This window comes from Lithobates pipiens, unplaced genomic scaffold (genome assembly GCF_037356315.1).
Source record: "Lithobates pipiens isolate NorthernLeopardFrog02 unplaced genomic scaffold, aLitPip1_a1.2 Scaffold_8, whole genome shotgun sequence".
Classification (NCBI taxonomy): Eukaryota; Metazoa; Chordata; class Amphibia; order Anura; family Ranidae; genus Lithobates; species Lithobates pipiens.
The window spans coordinates 606,530,411-606,548,238 of NW_027507903.1; the positions used below are offsets into that span (position 1 = coordinate 606,530,411).

General features: G+C 35.8%; 2 protein-coding genes across 2 annotated transcripts; both read right to left on the reverse strand.

Moving 5' to 3' along the window:
• Nucleotides 1-294: 294 nt before the first annotated feature.
• LOC143962305 (homeobox protein siamois-like) lies at nucleotides 295-7,957 on the reverse strand. Its single transcript, XM_077471607.1, has 3 exons — nucleotides 7,621-7,957; nucleotides 6,448-6,668; nucleotides 295-459 (listed from the first exon to the last, which is right to left on the reverse strand). Exons 1-3 carry the CDS (start codon nucleotides 7,955-7,957, stop codon nucleotides 295-297), a joined length of 723 nt encoding a protein of 240 aa, XP_077327733.1.
• Nucleotides 7,958-8,423: 466 nt separating this feature from the next.
• LOC143962306 (homeobox protein siamois-like) lies at nucleotides 8,424-13,442 on the reverse strand. Its single transcript, XM_077471608.1, has 4 exons — nucleotides 13,106-13,442; nucleotides 11,868-12,088; nucleotides 10,893-11,062; nucleotides 8,424-8,427 (listed from the first exon to the last, which is right to left on the reverse strand). The coding sequence occupies exons 1-4, from the start codon at nucleotides 13,440-13,442 to the stop codon at nucleotides 8,424-8,426; spliced, it is 732 nt and encodes a 243-aa protein (XP_077327734.1).
• Nucleotides 13,443-17,828: the final 4,386 nt, after the last annotated feature.

A 17,828-nucleotide genomic window follows, 5' to 3' on the forward strand; every position in this document is an offset into this window, starting at 1 on the left:
AGAGAATCTTGTTTTGACAAAAACCTTTGTGTTTTAGACCCAGAAAATTCAAAATGTAATTGTCAAACTAATTACTATTTTATAATATGTAAAATCAAACCACCTTTTTAGATAATTTAAAAAATCTGACAAAACTTTGTACTAAATAATAAGAAAATATTTTATTATAAATTTAAAGTAAATGTATATAACATATCATTACGTAAATAATCGTAGCTGTCTAACGATCAAATACTAGATCAAAATAACATAAAATAAGTCCTTGACGTGGATTTGAAGACACATTTACAGCATTCAAATGTTTCCTGGAATCTGGAAATGTCCATTAATTTGTAGATCTTTGTATCTATTCTGAAAAGTGTTGGAAAGATCTTCTGGAGTTGGGAAGTGTCTACCTTGTATGTACTGAGAGTTCTTATGTTTTGGGAGATGTCTTGCTCTTCGGTTCTGGAACCAAACCTGTAACATGTAAAAATGAATCACCATTACTCATTTTTATAGTATACTCTTTATACAGTTATCAACAGAAGAACCAAAAGGGACATGTAAAACTAGGGAATGTTTGGAATGTGTTAGCATCATTTTTCAGGACATGTTCAATTGGGGCTCATGCCAGTGATACACTTCCCATCCTAAGATGTCAATGCTTACTCACTGTACTCTTTCTATGGGGTAACAGCATTGTCACCCTAGGACAAGATCTGTGTTAGGACTACAGAAAACCTCTCCCTCCTCTCATCTGCATAGCTTAGTTGGGTGCTGCTCTCTAGTTCATGTTATAGTGATGTGGGCAGGACTGATAATGTCTGGAGCATCATTGTGGAGTTATCAGCTCACTACAGGAAGTTAAGTGATTAATGAATTTCTGGCAGTATCAAAAAACATGTAATTCAATGGTTTTTGAAAGGCAAATCATTGTGAAATGTGGAGGTAGTTATTAAATGTTTTTTTTAGTATGTCCACGCATACCCTAGCCAACAGACTCCTACTTTTTTGCAACTCTCCTTGATATGGCAGAGGAACCCTCTTTATGATGTTGTTTATGCTACTTGAAAGATTGAATAATAACCACAGGCATACAAAAATTCTTGCACAAAACCTTTTTAACAATTGTCAGGCCACAATTTCATATTTCACCAGAAGGTGGCAGTTGGGATGAAATCTGGTTAGTTAATTAATCTACACTAAAACACATTTAACAAAATATAATACAAAAAAAGTTACATGACGGTGCAGTAAAGTTTGAAATAACATAATATGTATATGCTCTTTCTTGATTCTGTGGGTGGTGGTGCATGGCCGTTCTTAGTTGGTGGATCGATTTGTCTGGTTAATTCCGATAAACAATAACAAATTAATATTAGTTAAGAAACAATTGAGATAAAAATATATTTTTTACCTGTATTCTAGGTTCTGAAATCCCAGTTATCTTGGCAATATGACATCTCTTTCTGAAATTTGGATAGGGGTTACGAGCAAACTCATTCATCAGGACAGCAGTCTGCTCATTTGTGTAGTTTGTCCTCTTTATGCACTGTTTATTTGTGTTGCTGTTTGGGAAATACTCAATCTGGACTCTTGGTTACTTGCATCCTGCATTCTCATCTTCCTCCAACTTTCCTAGAAACAAGCGCAATGACAGGATTTAAAATGTTGCAGTTAAAGACAATACAAAGATGATGTTTTGTGCACAATTCTATTAACTGAATTATAAAGAAAAAAAAAAGTGTGTGGCTTACAATTAAATATTTCAGATCATTTGAAATGAAAAAAAGAACTTTAAAAAGATTATCATTAAGGCTCCATGCACACTGGCTTAAAAACTATTGCTTCTGCAGGAGTTTTGTGTTCTGCCTGTAGAAGCAGCTCAATGTTATCCTATGTGTCCATGCACATTAGGATGATTACAAGGGTATTTTGAGATCAATGTTTAGAGGCAGGGAAAAAAACTTCTGATTTGCACTTCTGGTTATAGCTCACTGGCAAAAAAAAACGTAAAACTCTCCTAAACTCATCTAAAAAAATTCTCTTTTAAACTCCCAAGAGGACAGACTTTTTTTAAGCCCCGTGTGCATGGAGCCGAACAGGTGATTTAAGAGATGTGAAAACAACAATAAAAATATTAACAACTCAAGTTGATAAACAGCATAACTCAATAATGTTCTATTATAAATGTAAGTATAAAAAAGAGATAGCTAAATAGATAGATAGATAGATAGATAGATAGATAGATAGATAGATAGATAGATAGATAGATAGATAGATAGATAGATAGATCAGTTTTTTTAAACTCCAGGTGATTTGATCAGTTTCACAGCCTTAGTATTTACCACAGCCATTTCATCTGAGGAAAATCCTGGGGCGCCATGAGGACTGGAGTTGAGAAACACTCAGATATATAAATAGATAGATAGATAGATAGAGTAGATATATAGACTTACGTTTTAATGTATTCTGATTAATAATGTCTTTATGTACAAGTTCCTTAAGGATTATAGAGTTTTTGTCATGTGCTTCTTGTTGGATTCCGAAGAGTGTGTACATTTCCAGCATCTTTTGTTGTAGAGTGATGGAGCCTTGTAGATCTTTCTGGATTTGTGTAGCTAAGAAATCATCAGGAGATATGCATGGGGAGCTAGTGAAATTGTCCTGGAACCTCAGGGGAGTAGACATTGATGGATAGTCTTCTTCTAGAGAAAACACAGTGCAGAGAATTTGGTCCAGCTCAGTATCCATGTCTGCTCACCTTACTTAATTCTGTTGGAATGAGGGACTGAGGTCCTTAGACAACTTTTATCCCCAAAAAAATGGAATGGACCTGGACCAGTAATGAGGTAGAAATCAACACAGTGCTTTGAAGTTTCTATAAAAAGGAACTGTATCCTTTGATGTTCTTTGGGTGCCTCACCCTAAAGTTTCCTTGTTGCAGCTCAGAAACAGGAATAATTATGTAAATCTGTGTATTGGAAGTCAGGTTTGATGTTCCCCTACTGTATGAGTTGTCACCTCACCTTAATGTATGTTTAAAATCCCAATATGGATTAATATTATGTTAAAAATCAAAACATTATATATAATAGTCCATAATGTTTTGGTTTTTAGCAGAATTTATATTTTTGTTATCTTATATAAACAGAATGTCGTAAGAACAAGTTAAATATAGTGCTTGTAGCAATTGAATTATTTCAATTAAAATAATGTATTTTACAAATACAATGAAATGTTTATTTTTCTTAGCTAGTATATATGATAGATAGAAAATGAAATGAGAATTAAGTTAGTCAGTGAAAATGTATTTGAGTTAGTAGTGGTCTTCTTAAAATATTATCATAAAATGGTGTTAAATAGGTCTAATTTGCCTGGTGTTCACAGTACTCTCAGCAACTAAAATTATGCATGTGCTGTCATTTATGTTTATGTATAAAAATCTTTCAATAAAATATTATGGAAACAAAAAAAAATCTTGCTGCTTTAGAAACAGATAAATACCAATATGTAATTGTTGAACTAATTACTATTTTCTTATTTTGTTGGAGATAATATGCAATATATAAAAACATATTTTTGACACTTACATGCAACTGTTTCAAAAAGTAACAAAACTTTTAAGATAATTTATTATACAATAACGACGGCACATCACCCCATTTTAAATTTTAAGAAAATATTTTATTTTAAATTAAACTAAGGGCATACTACAATATGTTATTAGTTAAATCATCAGTTTGCATGTTCTCCCTGTGACTGTGTGGGTTTCCTCCAGGTTCTCTGGTTTCCTTCCAGACTCCAAAGACATGCTGGTAGGTTAATTGGCTCCTGTCTAAATAGGCCCTCATATGCATGTATAAATTTGAGATAGGGACCTTAGAATGTAAGCTCCTTGAGGGCAGGGACTAATGTGAATGTGCAACATATATGTAAAATGCTGCGTAAATGTACAGCGCTTTATAAGTTACTATAATTTAAAAAAAAGAAAAAAAATCATAGTTTTTTATCACATACTAAAATAAAATAACATCAGGTAAGTCCTTGACATGGAATTGAAGCTGCATTTACAAAAATGTATGCCCAGACTACATTTTTTTCTTTATTTCAGACAAAACTGAAAATAGTTTTTCTTTATTAGAGTTTTGGAAAGCTGGGACCCCTGTTATTTTTGCCGGTCCCTGCTTCATGTTTTCAATGAATTCCTGTCTTGTAAACATTGTTAGCAGAACAGGAAGTAAGAGTAAATCTCTCTCATTTATTCCCAGGTAGCAGACAAAAGCCAGGAAGGGCTTCTAATCCTTTGCCACTCTATCCAAAACCAGAAACAAAAGTTTTGTCTTGGCAAACACATTAAGGTCCCAATGTCACGTATTTTATGTTTCATGAAATTAAATATTGAACACAAAATGTTTCATGAAATCTGAATTACTTTAATCAATGGCCCTATACCTGACTATATGTATTGGGGAACAGAGTGGCATCTGCTTTTGATCTGCCCAGGAGGTATGAGTGTAAACAGTGCGCTTTGATCTGCCCATGAGGTATGATTGTAAACAGTGTGCTTTGACTTGCCCATGAGGTATGAGTGTAAACAGTGCACTTTGATCCTTTATAGACTCATGCCCACCTCTTCTCTATAGTCTAGGTATAAAAATATTGCATTTGATATGTCAATAGCTTGATATTCTTTTGTTGTGGTTACCTTCCTTTATATTTTGCATAGACCTGTTAGTTATGCAGAGACCTGTTAGTTATGCAGAGACCTTTTATTAACAACCTGATTTTGATCTAAGCAAAAGTACAAATAGGCCCTCATATGCATGTATGAATTTGAGATAGGGACCTTAGAATGTAAGCTCCTTGAGAGCAGGGACTAATGTGAATGTGCAACATATATGTAAAATGCTGCGTAAATTGACAGCGCTTCATAAGTTACTATAATTAAAAATAAAAAATCATAGTTTTTTATCACATACTAAAATAAAATAACATCAGGTAAGTCCTTGACATGGAATTAAAGCTGCATTTACAGCATCCAAATGTTTCCTGGGATCTGGAAATGTCCATTGATATGTAAATTCTAGCATTGCTGCTGAAAGATGTGAGGAAGATCTCTGGGAATCTCAAATGTCCTTTTCAATAAAATGTTATGAAAACAAAAAATCTTGCTGTTTTAGTCCCAGATACAATTTCCAATATGTAATTTTTGAACAAATTAACATTTTCTATTTATAAATGAGATCATATGCCATATAAAAACATATGTGTGACACTTGCATGCAACTGTTTCAAAAAGTAACAAAACTTTTAAGATCATTTATAAAATAATAAGGATTCAACAACAACCCATTTTAAAAGATTAGAAAATATTTTATTATAAATTAAACTAAGTGCAAACCACAATATATCAGTTAAATCATCACAGCTTTGTAACAATCACATATTAAAATAAAATAACATTAAATAAGTCCTTGACGTGGATTTGGCATCCACATGTTTCCTGGGATCTGGAACTGTCCATCGATTTGTAGATTCTGGTATGGATTCTGAACAATCTGGGGAAGATCTCTGGGAGTTGAGAACTGACAACCCTGGGCAATTTGGGATTTCATATCTTTTGAGAGATGTCTTGCTCTTCTGTTTTGGAACCAAACCTGCAACATGTAAAAATAAATTCTCATTAATCATCTATACACTGTAACATATAAAAAGTTTATGCTTATTGTATAAAAGGTTATCACAAGAGGAATCAAAAGTGACTTGAACAACTAGGGCTGTAATGGTGAACCTTGGCAGCCCAAATGTTTTGGAAGTACATTTCCTATTATGCTCAGATGTTTTGGAAGTATATTTCCTACACCTCTCCCTCTCCCTATCTCCATAACACAGATGGGATGTGTTCTGTCATTTACAGACAAACTGGGTAGGAAACAATAGTTAAGATTTTAGTGCAAATTTAGCAGATCACTACAGGAAGCTAAGTAATCACTGGATTTCTGACAGGGTCAACAAAAATATTTAAGATACCGAAAATGTTGAAAGGTATATTGTAGAAAATTTGTGAATATGTTTTATATTTTGCCTACACACACAGATCTCCTTCATACAGCTGTTATGTACAAGAATTGAATGATTGAAGCATCACAGATATATAAAAATTCTGACACAGAACGATATTCTCAGTTGTCATCCCACAAGTCCAGATTTCACCAAAAGGTGGCAGTTGGTATGAAATCTGGAATTACCATTCCCGCTTTATAAAATGCAGTACTCCAACGGAGGAGGAGAACCAAATGTGTTACAGCAGAGGGCAATTTATTTGATTCCCATTAAAATGTATAAAACAAAGAAATATACAGCAAAAAGTTAAGTGCCTAGACTGTAAAATTTAAAATAGTGTAATATACAACAACTTAATACTAACTAAACTATTTTGTTAAAAAGGAAATAGGTTTCTACCTGTATTCTGGGTTCAGAAACCCCAGATATCTTGGCAATATGGCACCTCTTTGTGAAGCTTGGATAGGGGTTACGATCAAACTCATTGATCAGGAAGGCAGTCTGCTCCTCGTTGAAGTTTGTCCTCTTTCTACATTGTGATTTGGAGTTGCTGTTCTGGAAATCCTCAATATTGACTCTGGGTTGCTTGCATCTTTCATACTGATCTTCTTCCAACTTCCCTAGAAATAAGCACAAGGAAATTCAAATATCATGAAAACTTGATTTAGGAGATAGAAAAACAATAATAAAAATGTTACAAAATAAAATTTCAAACTGATAAACACATTGACGTCTCAAAAAAGGACTAATATAAATATTTCTTTAGAGAAGTAAAATTGGATCAAGACAAAGAGACAGATAACGAGAGAGAAAGAGATAGATAGATAGATAGATAGATAGATAGATAGATAGATAGATAGATAGATAGATAGATAGATTACTGTTGACTATATGTCCATCAAGTTTTTTCATCCTTAATACTCTTTCCATTGGAATTCTTCTAGATGTGGACTCATGTACAATTTCTTTAGGCATATCACAATCACAGAATATAAAGTGTAACTAAAACTATTTACAAAAAAATATTTTCTAAAAGGTAACATTTGAAACAGAAAAGTCAGCAAACAGATACCTTGAACACTAGCAGATGCAGCAAAATAGTAAAAGAAACAAAAATATTACAGGTAAGTGATACACCAGATTTTTAGGTTTTGACAGTGAAGTTTTTTGGGCCTTTTGGTGGTAGGATCCTGGGAAAAGTCATTTTAAAGTTTAAGAGGCCAAATATAGGCATAAATCACTTATATTTCAGTTTGTATAATAGGGTGTTGTAAGTTTTGTACTTGCCTTGCATATGCTGATCTGATATAAAAAAAATACACACCGAAAATGAGAATATATATATATATATATATATATATATATATATATATATATATATTTTTTTTTTTTTTTTTTTTTTTTAAAGCAAATAATAATAAAAAGTGTTTCTTAATTTTAGACAAAAATGTAAATGTTTTTCTTCTGTAATTTTAGGAATGTAAAATAATATGTCATATGTATGCCCTATTTAGGCCAACAAATAAGAATAACATGGAAGCAAGAGGAATAAGAAAATTTGACAATGCTTACTTTTTAATACTTTCTGGTTTTGATTGTGACTAAGATTTTCTTGGCCATTCCTGCTTGATGTAATTTTAGATATTTGTTCAGAGAAGTCTGGGTTAATGCCTTTGCCGTTACCTTCTTCTTGTTGGTAACCCAGATAGGAATAGAGTTCTAGCAGAGTCTGCACTAAAACATTTGAGACCTTATGTGGCCCTGAAATGTTCATGATGGAGAGATGGTTTGGCAGTTCTCCATTGAGGCTAGATGGATAATTCAGATTCCTCAGGGGAGGAGACATTGTTGGGTAGTCTTCCTCAAGAGATAGGACAGTGCAGATTATGTGATCAAGTTCTGGGTCCATGTCTGATCACTCCAGGTTCTCTTGGGGGAAATAAACTACCAGACTACCCACACTAACTTATACCATCCATGATGTGTATTGGGGAACAGAGTGGCATCTTCTTTTGATCTGCCCATGAGGTATGAGTGTAAACAGTGCGCTTTGATCTGCCCATGAGGTATGAGTGTAAACAGTGCGCTTTGATCTGCCCATGAGGTATGAGTGTAAACAGTGCGCTTTGACTTGCCCATGAGGTATGAGTGTAAACAGTGCACTTTGATCCTTTATAGACTCATGCCCACCTCTACTCTATAGTCTAGGTATAAAAATATTGCATTTGATATGTAAATAGCTTGATATTCTTTTGTTGTGGATACCTTCCTTTATATTTTGCATAGACCTATTAGTTATGCAGAGACCTTTTATTAACAACCTGATTTTGATCTAAGCAAAAGTACAAACCACATAAAATGTACATTTGATTTTATCACCTGCAGAACAAATTAAATGTAATGTTATAACATTTTAAAAGGTATATATACAATTAACTATATTTTTTTTATATCACCTGCAGAAGGACACTATGATGATAGAACATTTTTAAAAAGCACATAATGTGCATATTTGTGTTAAATTAAAAGTGCAAGCATGCTCGGGACAAAATTAGATCTTCTATGTTTCTATCAGAACAAATGTGAATTTTAAATCGCCTTTCCGCAAATGTTTCTTGTTCCCTTTTTCTTTAAATTGAATGTATGGATATGTACAACTATTTTGAAAATTGATGTTATACAATTTTTTTATTTGGGTGTTTATAAATTGTTAGTTATTTTGTTTGATTTATTAGAAGACACTTGTAAAGGCTATACAGTTACTAGCAGATATGGAGATGATAACAAGTAACAACTGATAACAACTGAAATTGCCTAAAATTATAATGTATGTCAAACAGATATTTTTTGGGCCTTTTGGTGGTAGGATTCTGGAAAACAAAGTCGAGAGGCCAAACATAGAGATAAATCATCCGTATTTCAGTTCATTTAATAGGGTATTGTAACTTTGGTACTTGGAATGTATATGCAGATCTGATATAAAAATATAAAAATAAATAAATAAAATGAGAATATAGGAACTTGACTGGCCAGACCCAAACCCAATAGAACACCTTTGGAATCAATTAGAGCAGAGACTGCAAGATAGGTCTTTTCATTCAACATCAGTGCCTAAGCTAACAAATGCACTTATGGAAGAATGGTCAAACATTCCCTTAGACACACTCCTAAACCTTGTGGACAGTCTTCCCAGAAGAGTTGAAGCTGTTATAGCTGCAAAGGATGGGCCAACTCAAAATCGAACCCTACAGACGAAGACTGGGCGTGCCATTAAATGTAATGTGGGTGTAAAGGCAGGCATCCCAATACTTTTGGCAAAATAATATATAATTAATTTCTGTATATAAAATGAATGCAAATAAATGAAAAAAAGTTTAAAATGTATGCCGAGACTACATTTTTTTCTTTATTTCAGACAAAACTGAAAATAGTTTTTCTTTATTCGAGTTTTGGAAAGCTAGGACCCCTGTTATTTTTACCTGTCCCTGCTTCATGTTTTCAATGAATTCCTGTCTTGTAAACATTGTTAGCAGAACAGGAAGTAAGAGTAAATCTCTCTCATTGATTCCCAGGTAGCAGACAAAAGCCAGGAAGGGCTTCTAATCCTTTGCCACTCTATCCAAAACCAGAAACAAATGTTTTGTTTTGGCATACACTTTAATGTCCCAATGTCACGTATTTTATGTTTCGTGAAATTAAATATTGAACACAAAATGTTTCATGAAATCTGAATTACTGTAATCAATGTCCCTATACCTGACTATATGTATTGGGGAACAGAGTGGCATCTGCTTTTTATCTGCCCATGAGGTATAAGTGTAAACAGTGCGCTTTGATCTGCCCATGAGGTATGAGTGTAAACAGTGCGCTTTGATCTGCCCATGAGGTATGAGTGTAAACAGTGTGCTTTGACTTGCCCATGAGGTATGAGTGTAAACAGTGCACTTTGATCCTTTATAGACTCATGCCCACCTCTTCTCTATAGTCTAGGTATAAAAATATTGCATTTGATATGTCAATAGCTTGATATTCTTTTGTTGTGGTTACCTTCCTTTATATTTTGCATAGACCTGTTAGTTATGCAGAGACCTGATAGTTATGCAGAGACCTTTTATTAACAACCTGATTTTGATCTAAGCAAAAGTACAAATAGGCCCTCATATGCATGTATGAATTTGAGATAGGGACCTTAGAATGTAAGCTCCTTGAGGGCAGGGACTAATGTGAATGTGCAACATATATGTAAAATGCTGCGTAAATTGACAGCGCTTTATAAGTTACTATAATTTAAAAAAAAAAAATCATACTTTTTTATCACATACTAAAATAAAATAACTTCAGGTAAGTGCTTGACATGGAATTGAAGCTGCATTTACAGCATCCAAATGTTTCCTGGGATCTGGAAATGTCCATTGATATGTAAATTCTAGCATTGCTGCTGAAAGATGTGAGTAAGATCTATGGGAATCTCAAATGTCCCTTTCAATAAAATGTTATGAAAACAAAAAATCTTGCTGTTTTAGTCCCAGATAAAATTTCCAATATGTAATTTTTGAACAAATTAACATTTTCTATTTATAAATGAGATCATATGCCATATAAAAACATATGTGTGACACTTGCATGCAACTGTTTCAAAAAGTAACAAAACTTTTAAGATCATTTATAAAATAATAAGGATTCAACAACAACCCATTTTAAAAGATAAGAAAATATTTTATTATAAATTAAACGAAGTGCAAACCACAATATATCAGTTAAATCATCACAGCTTTGTAACAATCACATATTAAAATAAAATAACATTAAATAAGTCCTTGTAGTGGATTTGGTGCTGTATTTACAGCATCCACATGTTTCCTGGGATCTGGAACTGTCCATCGATTTGTAGATTCTGGTATGGATTCTGAACAATGTGGGGAAGATCTCTGGGAGTTGAGAACTGACTACCCTGGGCAATTTGGGATTTCATATCTTTTGAGAGATGTCTTGCTCTTCTGTTTTGGAACCAAACCTGCAACATGTAAAAATAAATTCTCATTAATCATCTATACACTGTAACATATAAAAAGTTTATGCTTATTGTATAAAAGGTTATCACAAGAGGAATCAAAAGTGACTTGAACAACTAGGGCTGTAATGGTGAACCTTGGCAGCCCAAATGTTTTGGAAGTACATTTCCTATTATGCTCAGATGTTTTGGAAGTATATTTCCTACACCTCTCCCTCTCCTTATCTCCATAACACAGATGGGATGTGTTCTGTCATTTACAGACAAACTGGGTAGGAAACAATAGTTAAGATTTTAGTGCAAATTTATCAGATCACTACAGGAAGCTAAGTAATCACTGGATTTCTGACAGGGTCAACAAAAATATTTAAGATACTGAAAATGTTGAAAGGTATATTGTAGAAAATTTGTGAATATGTTTTATATTTTGCCTACACACACAGATCTCCTTCATACAGCTGTTATGTACAAGAATTGAATGATTGAAGCATCACAGATATATAAAAATTCTGACACAGAACGATATTCTCAGTTGTCATCCCACAAGTCCAGATTTCACCAGAAGGTGGCAGTTGGTATGAAATCTGGAATTACCGTTCCCGCTCTATAAAATGCAGTACTCCAACGGAGGAGGAGAACCAAATGTGTTACAGCAGAGGGCAATTTATTTGATTCCCATTAAAATGTATAAAACAAAGAAATATACAGCAAAAAGTTAAGTGCCTAGACTGTAAAATTTAAAATAGTGTAATATACAACAACTTAATACTAACTAAACTATTTTGTTAAAAAGGAAATAGGTTTCTACCTGTATTCTGGGTTCAGAAACCCCAGATATCTTGGCAATATGGCACCTCTTTGTGAAGCTTGGATAGGGGTTACGATCAAACTCATTGATCAGGAAGGCAGTCTGCTCCTCGTTGAAGTTTGTCCTCTTTCTACATTGTGATTTGGAGTTGCTGTTCTGGAAATCCTCAATATTGACTCTGGGTTGCTTGCATCTTTCATACTGATCTTCTTCCCACTTCCCTAGAAATAAGCACAAGGAAATTCAAAGATCATGAAAACTTGATTTAGGAGATAGAAAAACAATAATAAAAATGTTACAAAATAAAATATCAAACTGATAAACACATTGACGTCTCAAAAAAGGACTAATATAAATATTTCTTTAGAGAAGTAAAATTGGATCAAGACAAAGAGACAGATAACGAGAGAGAAAGAGATAGATAGATAGATAGATAGATAGATAGATAGATAGATAGATAGTAGAATAGATAGATAGATAGATAGATAGATAGATAGATAGATAGATAGATAGATAGATAGATAGATAGATAGATAGATAGATAGATTACTGTTGACTATATGTCCATCAAGTTTTTTCATCCTTAATACTCTTGCCATTGGAATTCTTCTAGATGTGGACTCATGTACAATTTCTTTAGGCATATCACAATCACAGAATATAAAGTGTACCTAAAACTATTTACAAAAAAATATTTTCTAAAAGGTAACATTTGAAACAGAAAAGTCAGCAAACAGATACCTTGAACACTAGCAGATGCAGCAAAATAGTAAAAGAAACAAAAATATTACAGGTAAGTGATACACCAGATTTATAGGTTTTGACAGTGAAGTTTTTTGGGCCTTTTGGTGGTAGGATCCTGGGAAAAGTCATTTTAAAGTTTAAGAGGCCAAATATAGACATAAATCACTTATATTTCAGATTGTATAATAGGGTGTTGTAAGTTTTGTACTTGCCTTGCATATGCTGATCTGATATAAAAAAAATACACACCGAAAATGAGAATATATATATATATATATATATATATATATATATATATATATATATATATATATATATATATATTTAAAGCAAATAATAATAAAAAGTGTTTCTTAATTTTAGACAAAAATGTAAATGTTTTTCTTCTGTAATTTTAGGAATGTAAAATAATATGTCATATGTATGCCCTATTTAGGCCAACAAATAAGAATAACATGGAAGCAAGAGGAATAAGAAAATTTGACAATGCTTACTTTTTAATACTTTCTGGTTTTGATTGTGACTAAGATTTTCTTGGCCATTCCTGCTTGATGTAATTTTAGATATTTGTTCAGAGAAGTCTAGGTTAATGCCTTTGCCGTTACCTTCTTCTTGTTGGTAACCCAGATAGGAATAGAGTTCTAGCAGAGTCTGCACTAAAACATTTGAGACCTTATGTGGCCCTGAAATGTTCATGATGGAGAGATGGTTTGGCAGTTCTCCATTGAGGCTAGATGGATAATTCAGATTCCTCAGGGGAGGAGACATTGTTGGGTAGTCTTCCTCAAGAGATAGGACAGTGCAGATTATGTGATCAAGTTCTGGGTCCATGTCTGATCACTCCAGGTTCTCTTGGGGGAAATAAACTACCAGACTACCCACACTAACTTATACCATCCATGATGTGTATTGGGGAACAGAGTGGCATCTTCTTTTGATCTGCCCATGAGGTATGAGTGTAAACAGTGCGCTTTGATCTGCCCATGAGGTATGAGTGTAAACAGTGCGCTTTGATTTGCCCATGAGGTATGAGTGTAAACAGTGTGCTTTGACTTGCCCATGAGGTATGAGTGTAAACAGTGCACTTTGATCCTTTATAGACTCATGCCCACCTCTACTCTATAGTCTAGGTATAAAAATATTGCATTTGATATGTAAATAGCTTGATATTCTTTTGTTGTGGATGCCTTCCTTTATATTTTGCATAGACCTGTTAGTTATGCAGAGACCTTTTATTAACAACCTGATTTTGATCTAAGCAAAAGTACAAACCACATAAAATGTACATTTGATTTTATCACCTGCAGAACAAATTAAATGTAATGTTATAACATTTTAAAAGGTATATACAATTAACTATATTTTTTTATATCACCTGCAGAAGGACACTATGATGATAGAACATTTTTAAAAAGCACATAATGTGCATATTTGTGTTAAATTAACCACTTCCCGACCGCCACACGACGATGTACGTCGACAGCATGGCACGGGCAGGCATATGGGCGTACCTGTACGTCCCTGCCTTCCCGCGGGTCGGGGGCCCGATCGGACCCCCGCCCGGTGCCTGCGGCGGTCGGTATTCGTGCGGGAGCGATCCCGGACGAGGGGGCGGCCATTCGTTCATGGCCACCCCCTCGCGATCGCTCCCGACGAATAGGAATCGTTCGTGACATCACTTCCTCTCCTGTAATGTAAACACAGGAGAGGAAGTGATGTATTCTCTCCTCCGTGTCGGTATTTTTCGTTCCTAACCCCCCCAATAAAGGTTTAACCCCGTGATCACCCCCCGTCGCCAGTGTCACTAAGGCTGGGTTCACATTGCAGCGGTTTATGAAAACGAATGTGATTCGCACCGCACTGCAGTGCAAATCACATCCGATCTCTGTGCGATTCGAGTTCAGCCATTCGCCGCACCCACCGCACCCGCCGCAAATTCGCACGGGACCCTTTTTTTGGCCCGCAGCAGAATCGGATCGCATGGGTGTTCACACCATGCGATCCGAGTTTGCAGATCGCACTGCGATATGCGAACTGATCTGGGGGTGTCATTAACATTTCACTGACACTCCCAGCAGTTCGCATAGGGCAGTGTGAACTGCCGCCGGGAGGCATGCGATGCGGGAACCCGCCGCGGATTCGTGGCGTTCCCGCATCGCTCCAGTGTGAACCCAGCCTAATAAGCGATCATTTTTCTGATCGCCGTATTAGTGTCACAGGTGACGCTAGTTAGGCAGGTAGGTATTTAGGTTCGCCGCAGCTTTTTATAGCGCCAGGGACCCCCATATACTACCGCATAAAGCCCCCTGATTGCCCCCTAGTTAACCCTTTCACCAGTGATCACCATATAACTGTTACAGGTGACGCTGGTTGGTTAGTTATTTTTTTATAGTTTCAGGGCACCCGCCATTTATTACCTAATAAAGGTTTAACCCCCTGATCACCCGGCGGGTGTCATTTGTGACTGTAATAACTGTTAGGGCAGTTAGGGTTAGCCCCCTTTAGTTCTAAGGTACCCCCCTAACCCCCCCAATAAAGGTTTAACCCCTTGATCACCCCCCGTCGCCAGTGTCACTAAGGCTGGGTTCACATTGCAGCGGTTTATGAGAACGAATGTGATTCGCACCGCACTGCAGTGCAAATCACATCCGATCTCTGTGCGATTTGAGTTCAGCTATACAGATAGTATGGCTGAATTCGTGTCGCACCCGCCGCACCCGCCGCAAACTCGCACGGGACCCTTTTTTTGGTCCGCAGCAGAATCGGATCGCATGGGTGTTCACACCATGCGATCCAAGTTTGCAGATCGCACTGCGATATGCAAACTGATCTGGGGGTGTCATTAACATTTCACTGACACTCCCAGCAGTTCGCATAGGGCAGTGTGAACTGCCGCCGGGAGGCATGCGATGCGGGAACCCGCCGCGGATTCGTGGCGTTCCCGCATCGCTCCAGTGTGAACCCAGCCTAATAAGCGATCATTTTTCTGATCGCTGTATTAGTGTCACAGGTGACGCTAGTTAGGCAGGTAGGTATTTAGGTTCGCCGCAGCTTTTTATAGCGCCAGGGACCCCCATATACTACCGCATAAAGCCCCCTGATTGCCCCCTAGTTAACCCTTTCACCAGTGATCACCATATAACGGTTACAGGTGACGCTGGTTGGTTAGTTATTTTTTTATAGTTTCAGGGCACCCGCCATTTATTACCTAGTCTCACTAGTGTACCCCTAAATTTAGGGGTGTCTACTTTCCAAAATGGGGTCATTTGGGGGGGGGGTTTGTGCCATCTTGGCATTTTATGGCCTTCAAAACTGTAACGCCCTTAGAAAGCCTGAAGGCGGTGCTTGGTTTTCGGGGCCCCGTACGCGGCTAGGCTCCCAAAAAGTCCCACATATGTGGTATCCCCGTACTCAGGAGAAGCAGCAGAATTTATTTTGGGGTGTCATTTCACATATGCCCATGGCATGCGTGAGCAATATATCATTTAGTGACAACTTTGTGAAAAAAAAAAAAAAAAAAAGTTTGTAATTTTCCCACAACTTGTGGCAAAATATAAAATATTCCATGGACTCAACATGCCTCTCAGCAAATAGCTTGGGGTGTCTACTTTTTAAAATGGGGTCATTTGTGGGGGTTTTGTGCCATCTTGGCATTTTATGGCCTTCAAAACTGTAATAGGTAGTGAGAAGTGAACTCAAAAATTTACGCCCTTAGAAAGCCTGAAGGCGGTGCTTGGTTTTCGGGGCCCCGTACGCGGCTAGGCTCCCAAAAAGTCCCACATATGTGGTATCCTCGTACTCAGGAGAAGCAGCAGAATTTATTTTGGGGTGTCATTTCACATATGCCCATGGCATGCATGAGCAATATATCATTTAGTGACAACTTTGTGAAAAAAAAAAAAAAAAAAAAAAGTTTGTAATTTTCCCGCAACTTGTGGCAAAATATAAAATATTCCATGAACTCAACATGCCTCTCAGCAAATAGCTTGGGGTGTCTACTTTCTAAAATGGGGTCATCTGTGGGGGTTTTGTGCCATCTTGGCATTTTATGGCCTTCAAAACTGTAATAGGTAGTGAGAAGTGAACTCAAAAATTTACGCCCTTAGAAAGCCTGAAGGCGGTGCTTGGATTTCGGGGCCCCGTACGCGGCTAGGCTCCCAAAAAGTCCCACATATGTGGTATCCCCGTACTCAGAAGAAGCAGCAGAATTTATTTTGAGGTGTCATTTCACATATGCCCATAGCATGTGTGAGCAATATATCATTTAGTGACAACTTTGTGTAAAAAAAAAAAAAAAATTTTTTTTGTCATTATTCAATCGCTTGAGGCAAAAAAATAAAATATTCAATGGGCTCAACATGCCTCTTATCAATTTCCTTAGGGGGTCTACTTTCCAAAATGGGGTCATTTGGGGGGGTTTTGTACTGCCCTGCCATTTTAGCACCTCAAGAAATGAGATAGGCAGTCGTAAACTAAAAGCTGCGTAAATTCCAGAAAACGTACCTTAGTTTGTAGATGTGACAACTTTTGCGCAAACCAATAAATATACAATTATTGACTTTTTTTTTACCAAAGACATGTGGCTGAATACATTTTGGCCTAAATGTATGACTAAAATTGAGTTTATTGGATTTTTCTAATAACAAAAAGTAGAAAATATCATTTTTTTTCAAAATTTGCGGTCTTTTTACGTATATATCGCAAAAAATAAAAATCGCAGAGGCAATCAAATACCATCAAAAGAAAGCTCTATTTGTGGGAAGAAAAGGACGCAAATTTTGTTTGGGTACAACATTGCATGACCGCGCAATTACCAGTTAAAGCAGCGCAGTGCCAAAGTGTAAAAAGACCTCTGGTCATTTACCAGCAAAATGGTCCGGTCTGAAAGTGGTTAAAAGTGCAAGCATGCTCGGGACAATATTAGTTCTTCTATGTTTCTATCAGAACAAATGTGAATTTTAAATCGCCTTTCCACAAATGTTTCTTGTTCCCTTTTTCTTTAAATTGAATGTATGGATATGTACAACTATTTTGAAAATTGATGTTATACAATTTTTTTATTTGGGTGTTTATAAATTGTTAGTTATTTTGTTTGGTTTATTAGAAGACACTTGTAAAGGCTATACAGTTACTAGCAGATATGGAGATGATAACAAGTAACAACTGATAACAACTGAAATTGCCTAAAATTAGAATGTATGTCAAACAGATATTTTT

Excerpts from the sequence above, each read along its gene's own strand:
- LOC143962305 (XM_077471607.1), bottom strand. The coding sequence starts at position 7,957 with ATGGACCCAGAACTTGATCACATAATCTGCACTGTCCTATCTCTTGAG. Across the intron at positions 6,669-7,620 it reads AAACCAGAAAGTATTAAAAA|GGAAGTTGGAAGAAGATCAG; the intron begins GTAAGCATTGTC and ends GCTTATTTCTAG. Across the intron at positions 460-6,447 it reads TTTCTGAACCCAGAATACAG|GTTTGGTTCCAGAACCGAAG; the intron begins GTAGAAACCTAT and ends TACATGTTACAG.
- LOC143962306 (XM_077471608.1), bottom strand. The coding sequence starts at position 13,442 with ATGGACCCAGAACTTGATCACATAATCTGCACTGTCCTATCTCTTGAG. Across the intron at positions 12,089-13,105 it reads AAACCAGAAAGTATTAAAAA|GGAAGTGGGAAGAAGATCAG; the intron begins GTAAGCATTGTC and ends GCTTATTTCTAG. Across the intron at positions 11,063-11,867 it reads TTTCTGAACCCAGAATACAG|GTTTGGTTCCAAAACAGAAG; the intron begins GTAGAAACCTAT and ends TACATGTTGCAG.